This window comes from Neophocaena asiaeorientalis, unplaced genomic scaffold (genome assembly GCF_003031525.2).
Source record: "Neophocaena asiaeorientalis asiaeorientalis breed wild unplaced genomic scaffold, Neophocaena_asiaeorientalis_V1.1 scaffold46, whole genome shotgun sequence".
Taxonomy (NCBI): domain Eukaryota; kingdom Metazoa; phylum Chordata; class Mammalia; order Artiodactyla; family Phocoenidae; genus Neophocaena; species Neophocaena asiaeorientalis.
The window spans coordinates 12,473,196-12,501,110 of NW_020175393.1; the positions used below are offsets into that span (position 1 = coordinate 12,473,196).

At 40.5% G+C, this 27,915-nt stretch overlaps 1 protein-coding gene across 1 annotated transcript in view; it reads right to left on the reverse strand.

Annotated features, from left to right (window-relative positions):
• Positions 1 to 7,641: 7,641 nt before the first annotated feature.
• Positions 7,642 to 27,915, reverse strand: part of CYP39A1 (cytochrome P450 family 39 subfamily A member 1) — a 69,329-nt gene continuing 49,055 nt past the window's right edge. Inside the window, exons 9-12 of the mRNA XM_024766156.1 lie at positions 27,138 to 27,233; positions 26,074 to 26,162; positions 12,322 to 12,409; positions 7,642 to 8,914 (exon numbers count right to left, since the gene is read on the reverse strand). Of these exons, the coding sequence (XP_024621924.1) occupies positions 8,843 to 8,914; positions 12,322 to 12,409; positions 26,074 to 26,162; positions 27,138 to 27,233 (345 nt within the window). The 3' untranslated portion in view covers positions 7,642 to 8,842. The remainder of the gene's footprint in view (positions 8,915 to 12,321; positions 12,410 to 26,073; positions 26,163 to 27,137; positions 27,234 to 27,915) is intronic.

The window sequence follows — 27,915 nt, forward strand, 5'->3', positions numbered from 1 at the left end:
TGAGACAGTGGACGATCTCTGTCGAGTATTGCAAAGAAAAACATTGCCTTGCAAGCTCTTTTTCTTAAGTGAAAACTCTGCTTCCATTTCTTCTGATGGGTAAATGAACTGAAAAACAAAATGCTCTTTCCTATTTTCACCAGTGTAAGCAACTATACAGCAAGCATCCCTGGTGTCTTAGCCAACGTCCTCAATAAAGTATTGTAAACAATTTCAGGATGCTTATTTTATGAATTAGTTTGTCACATCTCTTGGCACTGAGGCCCAAAATCAATATTTCCTTACTGAGTGTCGTTCTTATTTGTTCTCCTTGACAGAAGAAAGGTAAAGCATGGAAAGTGCTTATACCATGCCAAACACAAAGACTCAATTAATGTATGTTTATTTTTATTATTATTAGCATTAACTTATTATTATCTGTAACTCACGGTATCATTATATCAAGGTATATATAAACCTCCAGAATGCTCTAATCTAGCAATTTCACTATTCTCTTTGTTCTTTTCTTTGCTGTACCAGAAAAATGGAATGTAACTCTTTCTCATCACTTCCTGGAAATTTTTTAAGTTTAAGCCATTTCTGTCCTTAAAATTTAGCTAGGTTGTGAGTTTCATGAGCCATCAAGGCCAGTTCTTTAAGAACAAGTAGAATTGAGTTTCGGGGACACCACAGTGAAGCTTGGTCCCTAGGCCGGCGAGGGGTGAGATGGCCGAGCCCTGGAGACCGGAGTCTGATGGAGATCTGAGACCCAGGGAGTCCAGGCAGAAGGAAACACAGGCTCCAGAGTCCTAGCCATGCTGAGCGAGGCACAGAAAACGCAGGAAGTTATGGGATTTCAGTGGACAACAACACTGATGACGAGTGGCGCCTGCCCATTTTTCTAAGCACCAGATATCATCCCTAATTCTACTCTGAAGTTTGGGAGGATAGAGGGCCTCCGAATTAATTATTCGTAGAGAATTTACAGCTGGCCCAAAAGAACAGGGCCTCAGAATCAAGAATTGTGATGCTTTACAGAGTATTTAAAAAGTTGCATGTTTGGCCTTGAGTTCTAAGAGTTAAACTTATCATACTGATTATTTTTCACAACAGCCTTTTTCCTTTTTTTTGGCTGCACCACACATCTTGCGGAATCTTAGTTCCCTGACCAGGGATTGAACCCAGGCACTCAGCAGTGAATGCGTGGAGTCCTAACCACTGGACCACGAAGGAATTCCCCGTAAGAGCCTTTTAAAAATAGTCTTTACTGAGCTATAATCGGCATAACACATAGCCACCCATGTAAAGTGTCATGGCTCTTAGCATATTCACAGAGTTGTACAACTATCCCACAGTCCATTTAAAACATTTTCATCACTCCCCCAAAGAAACCCTATGCCCTATAGCTATCACTTGCTCAATCATCCCATACCCCAGAGCCCTAGGCAAACACTACTCTACTCTCTTTGTGGATTTGCCTTTTCTAGAAATTTCATATAAATGGTATCATATAATATGTAGTCCTTTGTGTCTGGCATCTCACTTAGCGTAAATTTTTCAAGGTTCATCCATGTTGTAGCATTTATCAGTACTTCATTTCTTTTTATTGCCAAATAATATTCCATTGTATGGAAATACTACATTTTATCTATCCATTCATCTGTTGATGGACATCTGGGTGGTTTCTACTTTTTAGCTCTTATGAATAGTGCAGCTGTAAACATTTGTGTAAAATTTTGGTTTGAACATCTGTTTTCAATTCTCTTCGGTATATACCTGAGACTGGACTTTCTGGATCATATGGTAACTCTGTGCTTAGCCACTTGAGGAACTGCCAGACCGTTTCTCAAAGCAACTGCACCTTTTACGTTCCTGTCAGCATTATGAGGATTCTAATTTCTCCATATCCTAACACTTGTCATTCTGATGATAACCATCCAGGTGCGTGTGAAGTACTATCTCATTTTTATTTTGATTTACATTCCTCTGACAGTTATGTTGAGTATCTTTTTATGTAATTATTGGCTATTTTTATGTCTTCATCAGAGAACTGTCTATTCAGATAATTTGCTCACTTTTAAAATGGGTCATCTTTTTATTCTTGAGTTGGAATCGTTCTTATGTATTCTACGTACAAGTCCCCATTCTGATGTACGATTTGCAGAATTTTCTCTGATCTTGTATTAGTCCATTTGGTCGCTAGAACAAAATACTATAAGTTGAGTGGTTTATAAACAACAGAAATTTATCTCTCACAGTTCTGGAGGCTGGAAGTCTGAGATCAGAGTGCCAGTACGGCTGTCCTCTGGATGGCACATGGCTGACTTCTCCCTGTGTCCTCACATGGTGGAAGGGGGTGAGGGAGCTCTCTGGAGCCTCTTTTATAAGAGGCACTTTATAAAGGGCACTAATCTCATTCACAAGGGCTCTGCCCTCCTGAAGCTAATTACCTCCCCAAAGCCCCACCTCCTAATATCATCACCTTGGGCATTAGGTTTTTAACCTATGAATTTGGGTGGGGGGGATGGACACACATATTCACACCATAGCACAGCACACATAGCACACTTTTCACTTTCTTGATGGTGTCCTTTGAGGCAAAGATGTTTTTAATTTTGATGATGTCCAGTTTATCCTGTTTGTATGTGCCTCTAGTGTCATATCTAAGAAAACGTTGCCTACTCCAAGATAATGAAGATTTATACCTATGTTTTCTAGGAATTTTCTAGATCTTATAGTTAGTTCTTTGCTCCATTTTGAGCTTATTTTTGTATATGGTGTGAGATAGGGGTCCATCTTTATTCTTTTGCATGTGAAAATCCAGCTGTCCCACACATAGCCTTCTGAATTAAGAGTACAGTATGATGTTTAACTTGTGAAGAAACTGAAGCTCAAAGATCTGAACTGATTTGCTCATTATTATATGAAACTGAAGGACAAAGCTAGAATTTGAACTTGTATCTTCCCACAGTACAACCATTATTCTTTCTTTTATACAATAGTTTCCTACCTATCTCCTACTTCAGAGAGCTTTGGACATCGACTGGATTTGTTCCAGTTTTGAATTGCTATTTTCTTTACTTTTAAAAGTGGAAGAAAATAATCTCTGTTAAACTAGTTAGTTCTGCTATGGTTAGACTCATGTGTTAATGAACAGATAAGGCATATTACATTAGATGTGATGGAAAATATTTAATGCAATCCATGAATCAAATTAATTAAATACACGATGGCTGGTTAACAGATTGAAGGGGAGAGAATAAATCCCTGGTTGCTTTCAGACAAACATTTCATATTGAGGTGATTAAATGAAGGGAGAGAGCAATTTAAAATAATATTCCTGATTACCATTCAATCAAGCAACATATTCTAATAGAACTAAATATTTTTCCTGTTCTTATACTTTTGCATAAGAAATTATTACTGATCTAATAAGACTTTTTCTATAAAACAGAAAGAAAATTTCGGTCTTGATGATAGAGTTGGTTAAAGTCACCCAATCAATAATATTATGTTACTTGGTCTGTGCTTACCATGGCTCGACTTTGTATTGGAGTACTAATTCAAGCCATAGCAACCTTAAAGAGTGGGCCTTATTTGCTTCACTGTAGTTCCGAGGCTTAAGGAGAGGAGTAACTTGCAAAAAGCCTCACAATCAGAAAATAGTGGAGTTGGATTTTGAATGCAAGTTATGGGATATCAACTTTTCTACACTGAACCTCTACGCTCTATTCCCTATAATTACCTCCTACACAGTAGGTGCTCAACATAAACTGGTTGTTATTAACGTCTCTTACACGAGTTAAGAACCTATGTGACTCACTTAGAAGTTATTTTGTGTGGGAACCCTTTTCTATTTAATAAGCCAATTGATTGCTCAGAAAATAAAGGACAGCAGCCAAAATATAATTTTGCCTGCAGTGTTACGACCATAAAAAATGTTACTGCATAGCATATCTGTGAAGTCAGTTTAGTATAATCCACTGCCACCCTTGAGCTGGAATGCAGCACGCTGGAACTGTGTATTCCTCTGAAAGATATGAGATTAAAGAAGACTAAAGGCAAAAAAAAAAAGAACAGGAACTAGAGAATTCCATTTCTGAGATTGTTCGGATAGGCTAGTTTATGCTGTGGTAGCAAACATCCATGTCTCTTGCTCACGCTGTACAGCCAGTGCAGACAATGGGAAGGGCTCTCTCCTCCTCACTGACACTCAGGGTCTTAGGCTGATGGAGGCTCTTCCTTCTTGTTGCTGCATGTCTCCTCCATCGCAACATCAGGGGAAGAGGGAAGTAAAGACAATATATATCCTGATGTCCTTCTTCAGCTTGGAACTGCCACTCATCATTCTACTTATATCCCATTGGCCCAAATTGGTCACATGACCCCGTGAAACTGTCAAGGCACTGCGACATTTGGGGAAGCACCTAACATTCAAGGTTTATCTAGTTCAGTGTTTTTCAATATGTGCTTCTTTGACCCCTAGGGCTCTGCGGAGGTGTGTAATGCATTCTGCAAACAATGAAGTATACTCAACTAAATGCTGAGTTGGATCTATCAGCTTTAATCTGCTTTTGTCCTGGAGATCTATAAACTAATGTGTTGTAGGAAGAAAAGTTTTGCTGCCAAAAGAAGTTGGAAATTTACTCATTTTTTCCATTTTTTCTGTCTTCAAAGAATCATTCATTTAAACCATCTCACCCAGAGGGTTGTCTTCGCTAGCCATGGAACATCGAACAAGTGCACATAACGTGACATTTCTCCCACTTGGATTTCAGCTTCTTAAGCAGCAAAGCCAGGATGTTAGGCTGATCTCTCTCCTTCTGTATTATAATTCTAACGTTCCCCTCCAGCAACGACAGCAATAAAAATCAAAGGGGAGTCTACAGGCATCTGAAGTAAACATCACTCCCCTTCCCTTAAGTGCTTTTCAAAATAATTGTTCAAGTCTCTTACATGAGTTAATAACCTTCCCCAAAGGTTATTTCTTCTGCAAATTCCAAGTCACCTGAAGACAAAGCTTGAACTAAGACTGTTCAGATTTCATCTAGTCCCTGTCTCTGCCAGAAGAGAAAAATCCATATTACATTCCTTACTCTATGGCCTACTGGGTCTCTAATGACCAGGGCTATTTTTGTGAAGGAACAAGGTAAAACACTGCTCAAAAAAAAAAAAAAAAAAAAAAGCTCATTGCTGTGAATAGACAGCGCATGCTAGAATATAGCGCTAGAATTTATAACATTCGTTCAACATTTACATTTATATGCCCTCACTAAAAAGATGCATTTTTATCAGATATTTTTCTTCAAAGAGTGAATGCCCCCCCTGTCACATCTGCTAGGTCTCATCCTAGGCTGGTCTATTGCATAATTCTCACAAGGATGGGGGGTATTTGGGGGCTTCCAGAGAAGGAAGCTGAGGAGGAAGGAAACTGTCATACAACAAGAGTCCTTTTCCATTTGTAATGTAGGTTATACAACAAATTAGCCACTTTTCCCCTAAGACTTGAGAGAGAACCCAGAGTGTAGATTATGATGACAACACAGTCAATGGTGCCGTCTCTTGTGGGTAACAATTTTCTCTTTAAGAAGGATGTAGCACTATTTAGTGTTATGAGGACGTGTTTTGGGGCCAGGCTCCCTGGGTTCAAATCCTGCCTCTGCCACTTCCTAGCTAGGTGACCTGAAGTATGTCACCCAGTCTCTCCAAGCTCGATTTCTGTCATTTGTAAAACAGGGATGATAATAATAGAAACCACCCTGACACACTGGATTATTGTGAGAATAAAAGTGGGTGAGTGCAATGGGCTTAGCAAAGTGCCTGACTCACAGTAATTGCTCAAGTGATAGAAGCTCACATTATTGGTTTCTAGAATGTAAGAGGCATCTTATCAGGAAAATAAAGAGTTTATAGAAGTTGTACCCTTGTCAGTAACCACCCATAGCCATTAATTAAAATACCAAAAAATAAGATTTAAAAACTAACAATAAAACTCTAATAAGTTCATTTTAATTACCCAAACCCAACATTAACGGAGAAGTATGGAGACATTTATTCTAAAAACGTTTTGAAAACAAAAGATGCTATGCTGATGAAAGCCAGGTGTCATGGTCCACTCCTGTGTGGATGCTCACAGAGACAATCCCGGGCTCCTGGCTGCTTCATCAAGAGATGGGGGGCCCCCAAGAGCAGGATTCATCTGCATTTCCAAGTGCTGTCCAGGGCCCTCCTTCAGAGCAAAATATATAGCTAGACCTCTACTACACTACTTAGGAAGTTAAGCAACTGTGGAGGATTACTTCCTGCTATGGTCTGAATGTTTGTGCCTTCCCCAAGTTCACATGTTGAATCCTCCCAAAGGTGATGGTTTAGGAGGTGGGGCCTTTTGGAGTCGATTAGGTCATGAGGGTGGAGCCCTCATGAATGGGATGGTTATTCTTATAAGAGACCCCTCACCCCTTCCACCGCATGAGGACATAGAGAAATTACTGACTATACCAGGAAGAGGGTCTTAGTAGAACTCAACCATACTGGCACCTTGATCTTGGTCTTCCCCACCTTCAGAACTGTGAGAAATAAATTTCAGTGGTTTATAAGCCACCCAGTCTATGGTAGTTTGTTACAGTAGCCTGAATAGACTAAGACACTTGCTTTTTTTTCCACATTAAAATCTTGAAAGGACGTGCCTTTTAACGAGTACGAAACTCTAACTAAATGCTTACACTTAAGTTTCAGCAGGTGACTTCCTAATTTAAGTTTTAACGGCCCCTCCGTCCCCATTTCCTGCTTTAATTACAAGTTTCCAAGGGTACCACCATTTAGTTCTGCAATTCTGTCAGTAAGTATGTGAACTCTTCCTTGTTTCAGGCTGCCAGGTAAAAATGAAGTTATAATTTGTGCCCCTGCCTGTTGGGGGACAAGAGAAGAAAGAGGGTTACTACTAATTATTGCACATGCCGTGATGGCTACCTGCACAAGGATGTCCTGCATATAGGTGATCTCACATTTGTATTAAAACATGATCAAAACTACACTGAGAATTCCATGCTCATCACCTAACCAGCACTCCAGCCACCCCTCACGTGCCCACACTTGAACGTGGTCCCCCCACCCCTCATTGCTTGTCCTCTGAAATAGGGGCTAGGACATCTACCTTGATAACGTAACTCAATTACGGTGTATTCTTTCCGATCCCTTATTTCTGCCGCCTGGGAGCACGTCTCAAGTCAACTATCTGCACTGCACACAAGTCTGTCTCAGACTCTGCTTTCTGGAAGACTCAAGTTAACACATATAAATGTATACCAATGTATGTATTTTTACATATATATATGAATATACATTATATTAATATACATTATATAGAAACCCAGGCTAGGGAGATAAAAAGAAATAGGGACCTCCAAGTATATTCATCTCACCAGGTATCATTTCAAAGGTCAGTAGACCTCCTGCAACTGCACTGCTTTTTAAAGTGCATGAACTTGTCAGCTAAGGTTCATCCTTACCAAGCAGTAATAAGGAGATAAACACTGCCCTGAGGGTCTGCAAATTCAGCTCAAGTGTTTATTATCTGCAAATACAGCGTATGGCTGTGGGCCTCAGCTGCTTGGGGGAGGACAAGCCTTCCCTGGGAACACACCTGCCATATTTAGAAGAACCCGCCAGGTAGTTGTCTGCCGTTCTCAGATCTCCTGTGGATTCTAAACTGCTTTCTTTAGCCCCTTCAGTCTCCAGACCTCCGCGCCTGCTAAGCTATGCTGTAAACTGCTAGCTAAGCTTCAAAATCACTGTATTTAGTCCCGGAGAGTTAATGCATTCCAAAGTACTTAATTTTCTCCTAGGGAGTCATCTGCTCGTTGGTAGGAAATAGATGACAAAGCAATCGTTATCAACCCCGCCAGATAATTCTCGCACAGGGGAGCAAATAATCCAGAGGACAACATGCACTCCAAAACTTACTTATTGTGAAATCAAGGAGGCAGGCGGCATTTCACTGACTGTTAGAGGACAAATCATGACATCGCCGATCATGCTGTTATTAGTATCATATATTTTCCCTGAACATGATAGGATTTCTTTTCTGGATTTCATAGTAAGTATTTCAGGCAAAAGTCTTAAGTAATAGATTGAAATGTTGTTATTTGCCTTGACACATCATTTGAGTTTCTATAAATTAGGAAAAATATTATCTCAAACTACAATTACAAACACCTTGAGTCAAAGGAGTGCTTTTATCGTAACTAAAATACAAATCAGTATACCAATCAACATACATGTATTAAATACGTCCTATAGAGAAGGTGCTGTCCTAGGCATAGTTGAGTGTAGAAATGAGTGTCAGACATGATCCCTGACCTCACAGGTGTTAGAAAGCTATCATATTATTCATACTTTTAGTGTTAGACATGTTTAATAAAGTTATATTAATAGCGGTTTAAGAATTTCAATTGCTAGAGTTAAGAATCATATTTAGAAAAATAGAAAATTTCCAGAAATCATTATTTAATACTTTTTAGAGTCTAAGACTTTTAGCCTTTTGCAAAATAGAAGTTTAAGTATGTCTTCTTCACAGTAAATTTAACATAGTAAAATTTTCATGCCTCTTTTTGGATCATGGAAACATTTTCTATAAACCCTGTATCGGGGTCTCTATATCAATAGATATAGAGTGATGTCAGATTCTTGGTCTACTCTTGAGATACCAAACACACATCCCATCTGGACACTGTCTTGAACTAAATCCTTAAACAAAATTAAGTGATAGGTTTCAGTCAAACTCAGGTCTAGGTGCTGCCAGGCTAGAGGACGGGGGGCAGTCACTCCTCCAGAAGGCCTTGGCCCTCCTTAGGCCCAGCAGACGTCATTTTCTTTGTTTAAATTGAATTCGGCATTGTCCTTCCGGCTGCTGGACACCCACCAAATGGAGAGAACTCTAAAAGCAGAAATGCAGAAAATATAGAAGTTAAGGGACATAAGCCAACAGTTTGGACCTAAGGTTTATTCAATGTGATTGTTCCTGAAACGTACAGAGTTTAGGTTTGGAAGACTGGAAGGTTTTGCTTGATGAGTTCTCCATGGCAAGCATCAATTTTAGCCTTCCATTCAAGGGACAGCAAAGGAGGCAATTCCCTTATTCTAATAGCAGTCTCTTCACAGTTTCACATACCCCAGTGCTATGGGCCTGCCACCCACCTTTCACTTTATATCCGGATAAAGAGGATACCCTTTAATAAAAGCTCTTTCTACATTCCTGGCCCCCAATCTGTGACACTTCATGTATAATCGCTGGGTGAGACCTCTATGCCACATGTTATAGATGTTCATAAGACAACATGGTGTTGGTGGTGCGATCCACTATTACAGGGGACCTAAGATCACAATTTTCCATAAGGATCTTTTGTGGTTCCAGATGTTCTGATACGTTATGTTATGTCTTAGTTATGAACAAAGGGTGAATGTGTGGGGGGGTGAGGGGAGGTCGGTTCATTGCAAAGAATATAGGGCTGACCAAAAAGTTTACTCGGTTTTACTCGGTTTTACTCGGTAACATCTTATGGAAAAACCCAAACAATCTATTTGGCCAATCCAATATAAAGAGGTTGTTGAAGCTTAGGAGCTTGAATAAGAAAAGGAACCTGTTCTGTCAGCCCTGAGGGTTGGGGGAAGAGTGAGGAAGGAGGAGGGCAATCCAATTTAGATCATCTGTTTTTTTGTCATCAGTTTGAGAGAAAGGGCTCCTCCCCAAGGGGATTCTTAGGACAGTTGACAGAATGAGTTGCAGAACTACCACGGACTCTCTGAAATTGCAGTCACAATTTTGTGTGTATGAAGAGGCGTGTACTTTTCTAGAAAGGGGATCCATAGGTTTTGTGAGATTTTCTACGAATCCATGCCCCTACCCCCAAAGGTAAAGCAGAGCAAAGCCAATCAACCAAATAAAACCCCACTGTGTTGGCAAAAAATGTGCTTGCTTTTGAGAGAGAATTGAAGTGGGTCTTCTTATGAATGCTCTAAATGGAATAGTAGTCCCCATTGCCAGCAACTGGACGTGGCTGACCAATCACGGATCCTGGAAAGTTTTGTAATGTTTCCTTATTGTTTGGTTCTTATTGGGAGAGAACTAAGATTAAATTACTTTCTTCACACCGTTTGAGGTAAAGTAAAACACTGTTACAAAAGTAAAATCACGGGCATGCTAGCCTTTGATTTTTGCTCTTGTGGCAAGTATATTCCTTTGGGGGAGCTGGTTTCCAAGTCCTGTGATTTCCCTGCACTTGACAACAGAGTGTCTGGAACATGCCCTGGCAACCCATCCCCCTCCTACAAGAGCTTGGTAATTGGAAGGTCATTTCCTGTATTTTTTGATCACCTGCTTTCACAACTTGGTAACATAAGTCCAATAATTAAATAATTTTAATTGATCTTTCTAAAATAGAAACTGTGAAATGAAATGCCCTTCGAGATGAGAATTCTCTTAGACTTGTATTTTTTACAAACTGAGGTAACATTTCTTTGAAAAATGCTCTTAGTTGGGTCAAAACAGAAATAAGATGTATGTTTTTTAAAAAAAGGTATAGGGGCTTCCCTGGTGGTGCAGTGGTTGAGAATCTGCCTGCCAATGCAGGGGACACGGGTTCGAGCCCTGGTCCGGGAAGATCCCACATGCCGTGGAGCAACTAGGCCCGTGAGCCACAACTACTGAGCCTGTGCGTCTGGAGCCTGTGCTCCTCAACAAGAGAGGCCGCGATAGTGAGAGGCCCACGCGCCGCGATGAAGAGTGGCCCCTGCTTGCCACAACTAGAGAAAGCCCTCGCACAGAAACGAAGACCCAACACAGCCAAAAATAAATATAAAAATAAGTTAATTACTTAAAAAAAAGAAAGACCTAAAGAAGAAATACATGGCGAATATCTTCAAAAAAAATTTTTTTTAATTAAAATTCAAAAAAGTATAATAGATACAACTAATAGAATCCCTAGCTAGGAAGAAAGTGCTGGGAAAAATCCTGCCTAAGGATCTGGTCAAAATGACTGATCTCCAGAGTTCGGTGTCACATGGTTTTGACAAATGACATCCTTCTAATGTGAAAAGGCATTCCTGTGTCTTCTTGCTGGTGGGAAAATAGTTAGATGCTGAGTCAGTCGTGGGCAAAATTGTGACATCTAACTCGGAGGATCAGAAACTAGCATTTGGTGCCTGTAAATCCTGGCCTCAATCTTCATTTTGCCAACAAAACTGTACTCAGCGGAAAACCTTTGTGAAGGGTGTTTTGACTTCCCTTTCATCATCAGATTTTGAGAGCTCTTTATCACTGTTGCTCGTACTCCAAATAGAAGTGTAAAAGAGATCAAGGCAAAGTGCTGAAATGTGCATATTTGTGAGTAATATAATATTTTCTGTGTCATTTATACACTTACAGAATTTCTACTGAAATGCCACCCAAGAGTTTATCCCTCCATATATTAGCCCTTAATAATCAAGAGTAAATCATAGCACAAAATGCTATGTGAATAGCCCTGAGATTGCAATACTTAATTTCTCCACTTCACCCTCAGTTTAAATAACACCTTTTTATCCAGAGTTTTCAAAGGGACTTCCGAACATTTGGAATTAAATGGAACTTTCCCTTGTTTCCTAGGACAGTGGTCCTCAAAGTGAGGCATCAGCAGTACCCAGAACTTGTCAGAAATAGAAATTCTCAAGCCCCTCCCTAGATATACTCATCAAGAACCCTAGGGCTAGGGCCCAGGATTCCATGTTCTAACAACCCCCCATCCCACGTAATTCTGACGCTCACACCAGTTTGAGGGCCATTGGTCTAAGACAACAGAACTATAGCAACAGAGAGGAGTTAAATGATTGAGATATCCAATGGTCAGAGGTCAGAAAAGGTCATGGCCTTTTCATTTACGTTCACTGTTTCTACTGTGGGTTAATTTCCTTTGTGCCATTGCTTTCCAAATGGACTAAGGGTTCTGACTTGCCTCCAAAACTCACGGTTCACTTTTGGACCCAGAGACATGCCTTTCTAGGGAAACAAGCCCAACATCAAGGCCATGTCTATTTTACCCCGGGAAAAGGGTTAAAATTGGTAAATTCACTGAGGAGCTCCTAACACTAAGTGGTGGAAATGCTACTATTAGGTCCTGGTCTTGTGATAATGGGGCACATAGAATTGACCTAGAATTAAGGGAGTATCTTCTCAGTCTGCAGAGATCATCTGTTAAGATGTGTCTAAGTGAGGAAATCAGTCAGCTCACCCCCACTAATGAAAACCAAAGAGTTAGAGTTTATATCAAATTTGAAAGTCATGCTATTCAAAATTCTGAAAACACTTACCTGTCTTGGCAATGGGTCTAGAAGACTACAGTCATAATAATACAATATTAAAATAATAAATATTTGAATCTCCAACAGAGCCAGCCACCTGAAAGAAAAAGAAAATAAAATTGGTGCTTGGTTGTAAAAGATGCATAAATATCTACCAGTAAAGAATATCTATAAGTTACACATACTTCACAGCAAATGTGCTCTTCTTTGCAATATAAACTTTTACTATTAAAAGGATAGAGTAAAGAAGGGTAGTTGGGATGATCACATTGCTTTAAAATGTATGTAAAATGCTTAGCCAGTGGAAGCACTTAATGAATGAGATCCCAGGTCTCTCTCCTAAGTTTTATATCTGTCCTTTCTAATATGGTAACCGGTAGCTACATGCGGCTGTTATTTAAATAAATTTAAATTTATCAAAATAAAACATTTCAGTTCCTCAGTTGCACTCACCACATTTTAAGTGCTCAACGGCCGTATGTGGTTACCGGCCACCACACTGAACAGTACGTATTTAGAACTTTTCTATGATCACAGAAAGCTCCATTGGACAGTCCTATCTGATCTAGACCCTTATTGCCCACTGGAAATTACTGCCTAAATGTTCTGTAGGCACCTAAAATTCCCCATAACTACCAAATATTTTCCTTTTGTAATCTTGCACTCAGTCTCCAAGTTTTTTGATCATACACCTCTCATAATAAAATGTTTGAGCATACTCTACAATATATTGATAATCATTTATTTATAGATTGTATAGCATACAACCGTATTAGTTTATTGTCGACTTTGTAGACACATATACACAGAAAGTTAAAAACCGAGAAAAGTGTAAATGGAATTCTGCTACATCTCCTGGCATGCCAGTGGGTTGTTTTGAGCTCTCTTTAGGGAAGGCAAACCATTTTAGGGGGAATGGCCCCTAATAAGTACGATTAGTCCAACATCAGAAAACTGTTCATCATCACAGACCCAATCCTCTCCATTCCCCTTCCTGTCCAGTTAGGCACCGAGGTGTTTTATCTTCCAAATGTTTCCCCGGTCCCTCTCCTTATGCCCTATCTCCAGTCCATCCACTGCTCCCCAGGGCAGGTCTTCGTCATCTATTTATGTCCTGGATTCCTGAATCACCCGGGTTTCCAGATTGGTTGCTTTGTTTCCAGTGTCACTTCTCTCCACTCTATCCTTCACTCTCCCACTAGAGTAAACTCTCTAAAACAGAAATCTATCACTGTTTCCTCATTTTACACACATACCACCTGTCAATGCTTCTCATTTCCTTCCAAATGCCACAGGGAACACCACCAGCCCTTGAAGATCTGCTCCCTCCCTATTTCTCCAGACTCCTTTCCCCCATAGCTCCTCCTTGAAACCCATGCTCTTGCCACACCGCATACCTGAGTTCCCTGAATGGCGGATGTTCTCTGTTGCAAGCCCTTCCCCTGCCTGAGGCTCAGTTTCCACTGCAGGCATTCCCTGGTCTCTTGCTTCTGGGCTGAGGTGTCCTTCCTCTCCATTCCACGGCTCCCAGTGCACATTTCAGCCTTCGTATCTATTGCACTGAACTGTGATTGCTTATTGGCCATCCCTCTCCTGGGGTTATATTTTTGGGCCTTAACACAGTGCAGAGGGCTCTGCTGGTGCCTAATAATGTTGACTGAATAGATGAATAGATGACAGAAGGTGATGCCTCCATAAAGCAGATTCAATTTCCTTACCTTTCCATCCTTTTCTATGTTTCTGTGGCACCCATAACATCCCTCAACGAACACCCTTATCCTACAAGCCCACTCTATTATAGTTAATTGTTTTCATGTCTGTCTCCCCTTATAGACTACCGTCTTCACAAAAGCAGGAACCATGTCTTATTTGTCATTGAATCCTCAATGTTTGTTGATTGCATGAGTGAGTGAATGAACGTGAATGATATGCTATTCATATCAGATAATTAGGTTTGCTTCCCGCTGGTATTCTTGAAACACCTTGCCTATATTTGACTTCAGATGAAATCTGGACCACTCCAGGTGTTGTTAGGACCTACCTGGATACCAGATCAAGTCTTCACGAATATTTGGGATGTAAATTTCATCCTACCTACTTAGAAATGCTAAAGATAATTCATTCCAACTGAGTGTCAGTGTCCATGAAATACAACATCCCAGTCTTTATTGATTCAGATCAAAGTTAGCAGCGATTCCAAGAAAAAGCAATTTTGCTAATTTGCAGGTTCAGAATCTCTCACAACTAATCTCTCACAATGGACCCATTTGTCACACTTCTAACAAATTAGGATGTCCACTTCTGGCCGTGATGGTTGTCCTTGGGACTTGAGCTTTTCATAGCAGCCCGCGATGGGCACACCATGTCCAATTTCCTTAAGATATATCCAAATGTTTGTTCTTCAGATTCTCTACAGAATGACTGACTATCACCTTAACCGTATGGGCACATTAAAGACTTCATTTTGTTCTGTGAGACAAGCCATTAGACAGTTTTAAACAAATTTGACTTAAGTTTTAAAAAGGATCATTTGGCTGCTACATTGAGAATAAAATATAACGTGCTGCTAGAAGACTGATTAGGAAGCCATTATAATCTTCCAGGCAGTGGAAAATGGTGACTCGGACCAGGATGACGGAATAGTCATGGTTGGCGTCTGTATATACTTTGTAGGATGGCTGATGGTTTGCATGACAGATGTGGAAAACATAAAGAGTCAAGGACGACTCCAAGTTTTTGGCCTGAGGAAACGCAAGGATATAGCAGTGGGGAAGGCCGAAGGAAGAGCACTTGCGGAGCTCACTTTTGGACCTGTTCAGTGCTGCTGGCTATAGACAAGTGCCTTGGAGACATCCAGTGGAGATGTTGAGTGGAGGTTGGGGATGAGCCTGGTGTTTGGGTGGGGATTCAGTCAGGGCTGGAGGTACAAGAGATATAAATACAGAGTCATCACTATTCAGACAATTATTTAAAGCCAAGGGATAGGATGAAGTCACTTAGGGAGCAAGTTAAATAGAAAAAAATAAGAAATCTGAGGAGAGAGCCCTGGGGCAGTCCAAAATTTGGAGGTTAGAAATGTGAGGAAGATGAGCAAAGGAGCCTGAGAAGAAGTAGCCAAAGGGGTAGGATAATGAAAAGAGAGTGATTATCTCCAAAGCCCTGGGAAGAAAGCGTTTCATGGAGGCCGCGAATTCCGTATCTAACGGGAAAGGTGGCAACGAGTACCCACGTGTAATATGAAACATTAACATTCCCGCTTGCATAAAACAGCCAATCCTTCTCAGTCCTTAGCACCCTTCCTAGAAGTAAATTAGATGAGCTCACTAAACTGACATTTTGTGTTTGGTAGAATAAGCAGTGACTTCCCGATATTCAGCGGTTACCTGGCAGCACTAGAAAAATGCTTGCTAATTTTGCATTTGTGAATTATAAAACAGTTTTTGGATAAAGGTTCTCCTTTATCCAAACAAATCCTGTTTTCTTAGAACTCTGTTTTCAGCCCTTCTCTAACTTTAGCTTGCCATGACGGGAGTACTTCTCTGAACTCAGCCCGCTGGGGAAAAGGTGGCTGGCATCCTTCCTCTCCAGTCCCTGGAGGAGAGGCACTGCGGCGATAAGGACAATGGACCCATTTGGCAGGGTAGGTGGGGCCGTTCCAGGGAAGAAGTCCCTCCAGTCAGAGGGTAACCAAGGCACAGACTTGGAAGGGGCCCTGGAATGCCTAGGGGCCTGCAAGTTGTCTACTCCCTGTAGAAGGTGAGGTGATGAGAAATGGAGTGGACCGAGCAGGAAGAAACGAGGAACTGGCTCATCAAAGGGCTTGAGTGTGTCATGTGACAGTGTTGGGACTTTGACCCTGAAAATACAACAGACCTTGTGAATAAATTGTACTGAAAAATTATACTTATATGTGAAAATGAAGGTTCTTTAAGCATTATTATACATAAGAGGCCCTCAATGAATATTTCCTCTATCACGCAAATAAGTCATGTAAACAAGAAATAGTTCCTAAGCTATTTAAGAGCACAAGTTGAACTATTTTAGAGACATTACGCATGTTCTGATTAGAAATAGAGCTAATGTTTATCAGTTCATTAAAATAGTTTTCCACTAGAACCTGTAAGCATTTCCTTAACCAACTTTAGTCCCTGTGATGTTCTTAAAAATCATAAAACTGAATTTCCTTTAAGGTAAAACTATAGTTCAGGCTTTTGACCAACTAATACTGTGTGCGTTGTGAGACTTTAGTATTTTTCTTCTTTTATTTTTGAGGGTTAAGTTAGTTCAGTTATTAAATTAGTATTAGTTATTGAAATAGTATAAATATTAATATTACATTTACTATCATTTCTAAACATTTTGATATTCTGGTTAAAAAAAAGTAAGATGAGTTAATAATACAGATAATAAAGTAATATGTACTAAAACTCTTATTTTCTCCAAATCCAAATATTTGGATATTCTAGCAGAATTAGCTAAATTATCCACTAAATAAAGTTAATTTTTTTGCAATGGCAAAAAATAAATTGTGCTTTCAAGCCTTTACCATGTTACTGAGTTTTGTTCGATGTCTAAAACATCAGGGACTAACACATACATAACTGTGACGTTAAAAGCTCCGTTACTCCAAAGAAAATGAGCCTCATAAATCCGTATTTTTACAAAAGCGCCTCAGAAGCAAGCTGAGCTATGTTCATGCTAGGAATGTTTTCTTAATACTTCTAATGTCAAAACAGTGAAAATAATGAGGCATATTATTTATAATATGTATTTTTTACACTTACAAGAACATTACACATCTACAAATAAAGCTCATTAAAATATAAACATGTTGAAAATTCCTTAAATGCTGAGTACTTGTGTGTTTTCCCCATTTGTAAATAAATGTTCAAGCTACACAGAACACAAAGTCCTACAAAACCTGGACTCTACCCTCACATTGCTAGTAATGCACATGGAAAGATGGGAAAGGTAACAATGTAAGATAAATGTGGAAACAGAAGGGCTTTGGAGATTTGGGGTCTGGAGCAAGCAGTGTAACCCAGAGTTGACCAACTCTATGTGGAGGTGACACCTGAGCTAGACCTGGATGGAAGGACAGGCTTCAATAAGTAGACATGTTGAGTAGGGGCATTCCAGACCCAGTACAGAGTGAGAGTGAGGGGAGGAATGGGCACGGTAGTCAGGGGACAACTGGTAGACCCTCTGGGGTGGGCATTCCCAGATGTGCAGAAAGATGTATTTGTGTCAAATTTTTGGAGAGTCTGGAGTCCTAGGCTGATGAGTTTGGCTGGCAGGCAGTGGTGCCAGAGTCTTAACAAGAAAGTGACAATTAGAGCTAATTATTTAAGGAAAATTCATCTGTATGTAGTGAGTGAGATGGATTGAAAGAAGAGATAATACAGCTGGGGGAAGGGTAAGAAAATGATGACATCACCTGGGGCATGACGACCTGGTTTAGGAGGTGGGAGTAGACACCTGGGGGCAGGCCGAGAAGAGGGAGGAGCAAAGGGGGCTCCAGAAGCCCAGGCCTAGGAGATCAGTGAGACATGGAAGAGAAACCGAGAGTACAGGAGGAATGCTAGGGTTAGCGGTAAGTAAGGACTTTAGTATTAGATGTCTGGATTTTGAGACTGAATCCCTTTTTAAAAGAAAGTCTCTCCCTTTTTTTCCTACTAGACATCATCGAGGGCAGTGCCAGCACGGGCTGGAAAACTGCCACTGTTACCAGGAGCAGGGGCTCTGAAGTATATTCCTAGTTGCTACCAGCTGCAGCTTATGAAAATAGAATGGTCTTGCCCTGGAATTCAGAGAAGGCAGCATACAGACATACTTTCACAGGCATCCTTCATTGAAGCATGGCTATTCACGTTAAAGGGGAAGTACTTTCCCCACAACCTCATCCCCTTTAAGAAATCATATAGGAAAATAAAAGCCTATAAGACAGGAGGCAAAATAATCTAGACCAGTGTTTCTCACACTTTAGCATGCATCAGAATCACATGGAAAAGCTTGTTCAAACGCAAGTTGCTTGGTCAACCCCCAGAGTTTTTCTGACTTAGTAGTTCTGGGGAAGGGCAGCCCAATTTGCATTTTTTACAAGTTTCCATGTAATGTTATTACTGGTGGTCTGGGGATCATACTTTAGAATCACTGATCTAGAGGCACTTGACAAGCAGAAAGGGAAAAAGTATGTTAAAAGATGTAGTTTATCAAACCTTTAGTTTTAGCACACAAAATTAAAATGACCGAGAATACCCCAGCTACACAGGAAACTTTATGGCCGGGGCACCAAACGTTTGATTGGGAATGATGGTGTGGGCAAAATCTGGAAGAGTGAGCACAGGGGAGCAAATCCAGAATCAAATAAGAACAGGATTAGGGTAAACTGGAAGAACAGGAAAAGAAGAAAAGACGTGAGAAAGAGAAGAGAAGGGAATGGGACATATTTAGAAGGAGGACAAGTTGGAGAGAAAGCAGTTGAGGAAGCAAAGAGGAAAGGTCTGGAGGACCTCAGGGCTTCTTGACTTGAGACACCATTTTCTGTTTCACTGGGGAGATGAGAATCACGTCCTAGTGGGAGTACTGTCTCTGAGGTCACTGCTTTTCAGAGGGGCAGGCAGGATTATTTTAACGGTGATCCTCCTAGAAGAAAAACTCCCCTATGTATGAACTACGAGCTAGACACTGGATACCTCTTTCTAAAGCTTCTTATTCAAGAAAAGGGCAAAGGAACATTACTGCCTTCATTAAGATGAATTACGCACCAAATAGAATTGATCTTGTGCTATATCTTAAATTCCAGACCCTCCAGGAGGAAAAATTTAAGATGTGACATTTGTTTTTGTTTACTTTGGTGATATACCCAGAGTAAATGAAACTCCACCCCCTTACAAAGCCCAAGCTATTTAGAAAGCTATTAACTGATGTGGTTAGTATATGTTAATACAATATTTCATGGAGTTCAACAGATCTTGAAAGAAAGCTTTTGCATTTAAGGAAATTATCTATTACTTAGGACGCTTTTGGTTGCAAGTGACAGAAAACCCCATTAGACTGGTTTCTGTATTGAAGGGACTGTATCGATTTATGTACCTGAAAAACCTAGAGCTGTGCTGGCCTCAGGCAGAGATCACTCCAACGGCTCAACGATGTTACCATGAAGCCAGTTCGCCTCTGCTGCTCTGCTCTATGGTACCAACTTCATCCTGCTTTTATCGTCTCAAAATAGCTGCCGACAGTTTCTGGGGCCAAGTGCTTCATTATTCACATCCTACAGGGAATGATTATTTCTGACCCAGAAGTCTCAACAGAAACTTTCACTTGGTAGTTACTTGTACTGCTTAAAACACAAGGCAAGAGTAAAATCAATCACTATGGGAAGGGAGGGAGGGTTAGGGATGGGATGTGAGAATTGGCTTAGGGAACACTGCTTCACTCCTATAGAGCTGGGGGCGGAATCAGCACCTCAGCATCCCACGAATCTCCAAATGAAAATCAGGGCAATTAGCAAGGAAGAAGAAGACATTAACGATGGAGAGATAATAACCCACGGGCAACTGTGATATAACACAGTGTTAATGCCAGTCCTCTTTTCCTAGGAGCTGAAACTTCTTTCTGAAAAACAAAGAGACCAAACTTATCAAAGAGCAGTAACTCAGTCTGATGAGGGGAGAAAGCCCATAAAAAAAAAAAAAAAAAAGTGGTGGGGAGATACCCAGCCCAAAGTGCCCTTTTTTTCTCTCCACCAGCTACAAATCCTGTGCAGGTGTCCTGTGCACGACTGAGAGGCTAGTGATCTATTTGGTAAATAAAGGAAAAGAGGGTCCTTTCTGCCATTTTTGGAGCAGAAATGAACATGTCTTATTTTAGAAGCACTTTGGCCTAAGTATCAAAAATCACTCTGGTTTGCAAGGCAGATGTAGAGAACAAACGTATGGACACCAAAGGGGGAAAGCGGGGGTGGGCGGGTGATGATGGTCGGACGAACTGGGAGACTGGGATTGACATACACACACGAATATGTATAAAACAGATAACTAATAAGAACCTGCTGTATAAAAAATAAATTTTAAAAAAGTCACTCTGGAATTTGCTGCTTCTGTTCTTGACAGACTTAAATCTTAGCCTCATAATGAAGCGTCAGAATGAAATGGCTGGGAAAGTAATGACTGCGATTTCACCAATGGTTTCTGTGCTCCTTTGAGTGAGTCACTGCCCCTCAGTAAAGCAGAAAGGAGAGAGAAGCATGGCTAGAAGTTAATAAAGGACCTGGCAGCCTCGCTCAGCCTTGGAGTTAACTACATCCGCTCTTCGCACTCTCGACCCTTTTCACATCCCCTCCAGGACGTGTGCATGGCCATAGTGAAAATGTTAGGGCAATATTATATTAGTAAATCCAGTTCATTCCGTTCCATTTACCAACGGGAGTTGAGGGTATGCATTTGTTTATGTAACAAATTCCTCAGAATGAATTGAATTCCTAACTTCTCATGAAATCCAGAGGGACTGGTGTTACTCACTCCTCTAGAGCATTCAGCTACCTCTAAGTATAATGCTTCTTAAATACAAGATTGCGCAAAGATGTTTTACTGAATAAGGCACACTTATTAAAATTACATCATCGTTAATATAATAAACATATAGAAACTACCGTACTCAGAGCTTCACAAACCCCAAATATAGAGTTGCCTTGCTACCACTAACACATAGGTACATTACATTCCTGCGAGCACTTAATTTTATTTCTACCCTCAACGTTTGATACCACTGCCTTTCAGGAAGGTATGCTTTCTTTTGTGCTGTTTACTAATTATTCTCATCTAGTCCATAAAGCCTTTTCCAGTACCCTTCCCTCTGAGTTCCTATGGCAATTATGATATAGACGCGTCCTCTGGCATTTCTCAAGCGCCGTCTCCTGCTGTTAAGTAGAGCTTGTTTTGCACGCTGCTATGTCTCATCTCTCCAACTGCATTACAAGCAACTCGGGAATGTTATGTGTCTTTGAATCTCCCTAGTGTTTAATAAGGTGTCTTGAGTTAGATTATAAGCTCCTTGAGGGAAGGGACTTCATCCATTATTTTGTTTTCCAAGGTAGCTCCTAGAACTCTACCCTGACACATAGCATACAATTGATAAATATTTACTGGAAATCATATTCACACTAGGTGCTCAAGAGATATTTGGTGGGCTTCCCTGGTGGCGCAGTGGTTGAGAGTCCACCTGCCAATGCAGGGGACACGGGTTCGTGCCCCGGTCCAGGAAGATCCCACGTGCCGTGGAGCGGCTGGGCCTGTGAGCCATGGCCGCTGAGCCTGCGCGTCCGGAGCCTGTGCTCCGCAACGGGAGAGGCCACGACAGTGAGAGGCCCGCGGACCGCAAAAAAAAAAAAAAAAAAAAAGATATTTGGTGTTGAATAATAGTACTACTAACGTACTATCAGCTGGACCTATGTTTGAATTAATTTTCCAATAGCGATGTGATTTTCATGAGTAATTCCAGATTAGTTCATGACTTTATGACCTGTACTGCCCTAGGATACATGAAGAACCCAAACACACAAAAAAGTAGAAATCACAGTTTTTATCCCCGAGGAATCCATGCCTCATTTCCATGTCTCAAGTACTGCAGCCTTCCTCTTATTACACCCTTTTCTCATCCAAGCATATGCCTTTGTAAGGGGGTTATCTTGCCAAAGATGAGGGCTATTGTTTTACATTGGAATTTAACCCATATCAGTTAGCGCAATGATACAGCCAACTGGGATCCTCTTGCAGGGATGGGAACCAAGGAAAATCAGGGCTATTGGCTTTGGTGTGCATTCCAGGGGGTGGGGATGGCAAGCACATCCCTTTCTGCTAAGATCATCAACTCTCAGAGACGCCCACTGGAAATCCCCTGTCCTATTCCTCCATCTAAATTCACAGTTAAGAGGAGAATGTCCACTCTTCATTTCCCACACTACCGTGGCTGGTAAAGTCTAGTAGTTCATGTGCTTTCTCCTGTTTGTTTTTCTGCAAAATCACTGGACTTCTCCAGCAGTAGATTTCCTGGGAAGGGGTCCCTTCCACGACAGGGAAGCGCCTAGCAAGGGGTTCACCCTCCACATATATTTTCTGAACTCCCATCATTCTGAGGAGGAACTCTAGTTCTTCCATTCTGCTTTCTGGTTGGCAGCTGATGGCAGCACTGGGTTCTTATTTAGTGTTCACTTGGGAGAGGGGCTCTCGGACTGCCTCAGTGGCCTGAACACCAAGGGGCGACAGCTGCAAGGCCACAAGACTGTTTTCTTGACAAACTTTGATTGTCATCTACTTCCCAGGCAACTTTCTCTGACTCACTGAGTATTTGGTACATGAGAAAATAAATTGGCTTGAGGTACACAAACTAAGAATGGGTGCAATTTTCTAGGGATTATACTAAGGGTTTGTGGGATTAACTTTCTAGTGCAAAGATCTATCTTGGCATATGTTGTCCAAATGAAGTCATTCACCCTCTTGAACAATTTTCCGTTTTGTCTGTTTTTTTAAAAACATGTTTCATGAGTTGGCTGTTTAAAATAAGTAACAGGAAAATTATGGACTATTAAAAAATAGAAGCTTAATGGAAAACTAGATTAAGTAGGTTTTTAAAAATTAAGTCATATTTATTCAATATTCATATTTAATCTGTAGATTTTGGTTATATGATATATATTTTGCTGCACTTCACACTCAAAAGTTTTCAAAGGAAAACTTAATATCTTGTCCCCAAAATTGCTCCTGTTCCTAATTTCTCTATTTCTACCATCTCTTCCAGCCACCTAGATTCAAAGCTACAGCATTCCTCAAATCCTACCTCTCGCCTGGTCACCGTTTCTAATCATCTTCCAAATCTGGTAGCCTGCACCACTCCATATCTCTCACATGGAATGTCAGCATGCCCCACTCTAGTCTGCTCTACCCAAAACGTTTTAATACTTCATTAGTGCCTGTGAGCTGTGTACCTAGGTATTAAAGGGCCTTCCCGGTTGGGCCAATGTCCCTTTTGAGTCTGTCTTCTTGCTACTACTTGTAATCTGGTCTCAATAACAGTAAAACCAGAACCCCTAACCTACATATCCCTGTACTAAATGACCCCTCGATCACTGTTCCCTCAGTCTGGAAGTTCATCCAACCCTTCAAAGGCCTCTCTCCCAAGAAAATCATCTAAGATCACCCTGACCAGATACACCCTCTCTCTTGAATCCCTACAGCGTGATGCTTGGCCATCTCTCACCCTGCGTCCCTTGAAGTTATTTATGAACTCGATATGGTATCCTCCTCGCCTTCTCCCAGGGCTGAGGGCTGAGAACATGTCTTACTCTTGCCCAAAGCTTCTGCAGTACCCAGGACACTGCCTTACATATAGTATAAGCTCGGTACATTGAAAAATGTATAGTTTCTGTATAAATAATATACTATTGATTGAGGTGAAATATCATGGTCCCCTCTTTTGTACCCATTACTGTCAAACTCAAGCAAATGTCTGTCAGCCTCAAAAGATATCACAGTAATGTCATAACAGCCCCTCTTAGAAACCATAGTCATCAGTTAATCCTTGACCATTGGCCCATACTACATGCTTCATCGCAAAGCATTTCAGTTCTTGGTCTAAAATACTTCTAGCTCAATTTCAAAGATGCTTATAGTAAACTCTTTAGTTACAACTGGGAATATATATAAAGGGACCTGAAAAAAAGTAATACCTAACATTTTTAGAAGACCTACTCTTACAACATTGATATTGGTGACAAAAATAATAAATGTATTATTGGTTTAAGAACTGCTTTTCTGGGCTTCCCTGGTGGCACAGAGGTTAGGAATCCGCCTGCCAATGAGGGACACGTGTTCGATCCCTGCCCGGGAAGATCCCACATGCTGCGGAGCAACTAAGCCCATGTGCCACAACTACTGAGCCTGCGCTCTGGAGCCCGGGAGCCACAACTACTGAAGCCCCTGCGCCTAGAGCCCGTGTTCTGCAACGAGAGAGGCCACCGCAATGAGAGACCCATGCACCGCAAGGAGGAGTGGCCTCCGCTCGCCGCAGCTAGAGAAAGCCCGCGGGCAGCAACGAAGACCCAATGCAGCCAAAAATAAAAACAAATAAATAAATAAATTTTTAAAAAAAGAACTGCTTTTCTAAAGTAAAAATGATATAAGAAAGGGTGAGCATGATGGGTTTTTGTAGTTATTGTTTGTTTTTGTTGGTTATACTATTCCCTTAAAGTATCTGACACTCAATTATAATGTTAACTTTGGAGTTTTTTGGTGGGTATGTCAGCATGCTTTCAGATCTAACCAATGAAACCTCCAACTCAAGCTGCCTTAAAAATAAGTGAACATTTATTACATATATATGTAATATATATTATTAATAAAAAGCATTTATTATCTGACATAACCGGAAGTAGAGTAGCTCCTCAAAACTGATGATTCAGTGGCACGTGACATCTCATGGACCAAGCTCTTCACATAGCTCTACTCTGTGTCCACAGACTCCAAACCACCCTAAAGCTTATTCCTCTTGAACCTGCTCTTGGCAACAACTGGAGCTACCTACCTGCTTGCTTGTTCACTCTCAATGGGAGAGGACAGTATATACTTTCCTAACCGTGAAAGAAGAAAGTCTCTCCTTTCAGTCTGATTGGCCAGTTTAAGTCAAGGACCTACTCCAGGACGAATAGTTGTCTCCAGGGAAACACCAGGCACAAATCTGCTTACCCCTCAGCTTCTAGAATAACTTCTAAGAAGGAAGATAGAATTTCCATGGTTGGCTAAGGGTAATTAAAACCATTTTGGGGGAGGTGTCAATTATGAAAAGCAAGTTGATATTATGAAACATAAAACAAAGGAGGAGTTGAAAGGATGCTATTGAGTAAGTCACAATTGCAAATATGGATTGGTAATTATGTTCAAACAACAAAGACAATTGCCTTAAGAAACTACAATATTTCCAATATAGAATTTTTAAAGGATTTGTATGTTCACTGAGTGAGATTTTGTTACAAATAGGTACCAACATTTCTCCAACAGAACCATCACCAACAAGGAAATGGGATTTATTTCATGTAGGCTGTAAGTTTTATGAGGTCAGGGACCATGTCCATCTTCCTCAGTGCTCTATCCCTAATGCCTAGCAGAGGGCCTGGCACAGGTGAGATGTGCAGAAAGGTTTCTTTTTGAAGAAATAAACAGTAAATAATTTGCACTAGAACAGGGCACCACATTGAAGAGGAGGCCTGGGTGCCACATTAATTTAACTCAAAAAGATATCAAAGGCAACTTTTTATAGAACCAAACGAATTCAATAAAGAAAAACCACCCAGTAAGCTGCTGTCATGCTCGAAGTGAAAGATGTTCTGTAATCCCAGCAAATGTCTCTGCTAATGTTGTTGTTCAAGAAATATTATTCTTCTATCTATATCTTTAAAAAAGGTAGAACTCAAACCACTTCAAATTATCCTTATAGGAAAGCTGAGCATTTGAAACACAAACCCAGCTTTCATCTGGCAGCTGCAACTATAATATTTTATTCTCACAAGGTCTCCTATCAGAAGCCACTGCAGACATTCCCACAAAGACATCGCACAATGTGAGGGCCAATCAAACAGAATGTGGTCTCCTAGATTTCCCTGTAGTTTTGATAATAGAGAAAAGAGGGATTAAACCAAAGCTTTCCCCCTCCAAGCCCTCGTCTTTCTGCAGACTTTCTGGATAAATGTGCCCCAGCTGTCGCACTGACCTTCCAGGACACTGGTACTTCCCACTCCCAAATGCCATGAAGCAGTCCAAGAAAGCATGCTTCTCTAAATTTGCCTTTTTCCAACGTTCCTGTGGGAAGAAAGCATTTTTTTTCTAAATTAGTCTTATATAAATAAGCTTAACTTTATTTCTCTAGGCTAAAAATGATCTTGTACAGCTAATCCTTGCATATAAAGTTGCAGGGTTGTTGGTAATTTTTTCCAACCTGTTATTAATATCAGCCACAATTATGTTTTTGGAATGGGAACTAATAAATAAAAAGGTTTAAAAAGAACTTTGTTAAGTGGTAAATGTAAATGATAATGTAAATCAACCACAGAACTGACCTCAGAAGAGGAAGAATATTTATAATAAGGCCTCAGGCTCCATCATAAAATTGCCCTTGGTAATAAACTTAGTAATGAGGCACTGACAGCCCTCCCTGTTGGAGAAAGCTTGGTCTGCAGAATTCATTCATCTGGATGCCATTTCTGACAGTTTTACCTAAAGGCAGAGAATGGACTAAATGACCTCTTACGAGTTTGTTTAGCCCTGTAACTCTCCCCAGTTCTAAGAAATAGCAGAACACCGTTTTAATTTGCTTCATTTTTAGTTTTGTACTCCTTAGAAACCAGTAACAGAAGCAATTGTCTAAAGAACATGAAATATGGCTTTTATCAGGACCAAGCATATTTTAATATGGCTTCTATCGGAACCAAGCATATTTTAATATGGCTTCTATCGGAACCAAGCATATTTTAATATGGCTTCTATCGGAACCAAGCATATTTTAATATGGCTTCTATCAGAACCAAGCATATTTACTTTTAACATGTCCTGCTGGTTTCAGACAAAAATGTATTTTAAAGTTGGTGAAGCTTATTCCAAAAACTTTTCTATCTGATTTGTAAATGTTATGACATCTATATTACAAATCTAGTCTGTGATTTGTAGCCTTAGTTACCGGAGAAATATGGCTGCTTAATGATATAGGCCTAGTTAATTTATGAATTCATACTCCTGGCGGAAATCCAAGGACAATGTATACTGAAAGAGACAACTTACAGGTTTGAACAGGTCAGGTTCAGGAAAATACTTTGGATTTCTATGTAGCCAAAATGGAGACAACATCAACAAGTCACCAGAAGGAACGGTATAATTCTATAACAGAAAAATGGTTCCAAGTCATGTTTGGAGATCTGCTTTAATGAGAGCTTGGGTCATTAAAAATAATCCTACAACCATATTACCATATTAGAGAGAAGACATACACATCGTATAATCAATGGTGAGAAAATCCCTTTCCTAGATGGATCATTTCTATTCTCCAACGTAGGCGATTACTGATTTCTAATTCTGAAGATCAGTTATACATACATATATCTTTGGTTACATGGAGGAAGATAGAGATACATGTGAAAATTTTAGACACTGGTCTAAGTCCACTGTAATGCAGCTTTTGATGTTTGATATTGGAGTTTGCAGCAAGTGGTCTTGATGATGGAAACCACAGTGGATTCCCAGGTTCTAGAACAGAAAAAACTAACTCTGAGACTGGACACTGGCCATACTGGCCCTGAGAACGGGGGCAGAGGATGTTCTGTCTTTGGGGATGTGGATGGCAGTGGCAGGGCAGGGGCAGTGGATTCTGTTTGTTTCACTCTAGCAGCAGCTGTTAGGGCAGAAAGAAGTTGAAGACAACTGCTTAGGAAGACATAGGACAAAGCAAGTGTTGTGGGCTTATTGGGTTGGTTTCACATTTGAGGTCTCAGTGGTTGTGAAACTGATGATAAACAGTATGTTACCTCAAGCAGCAGAGTCTGCGTGATCCTTCTCCATTCAC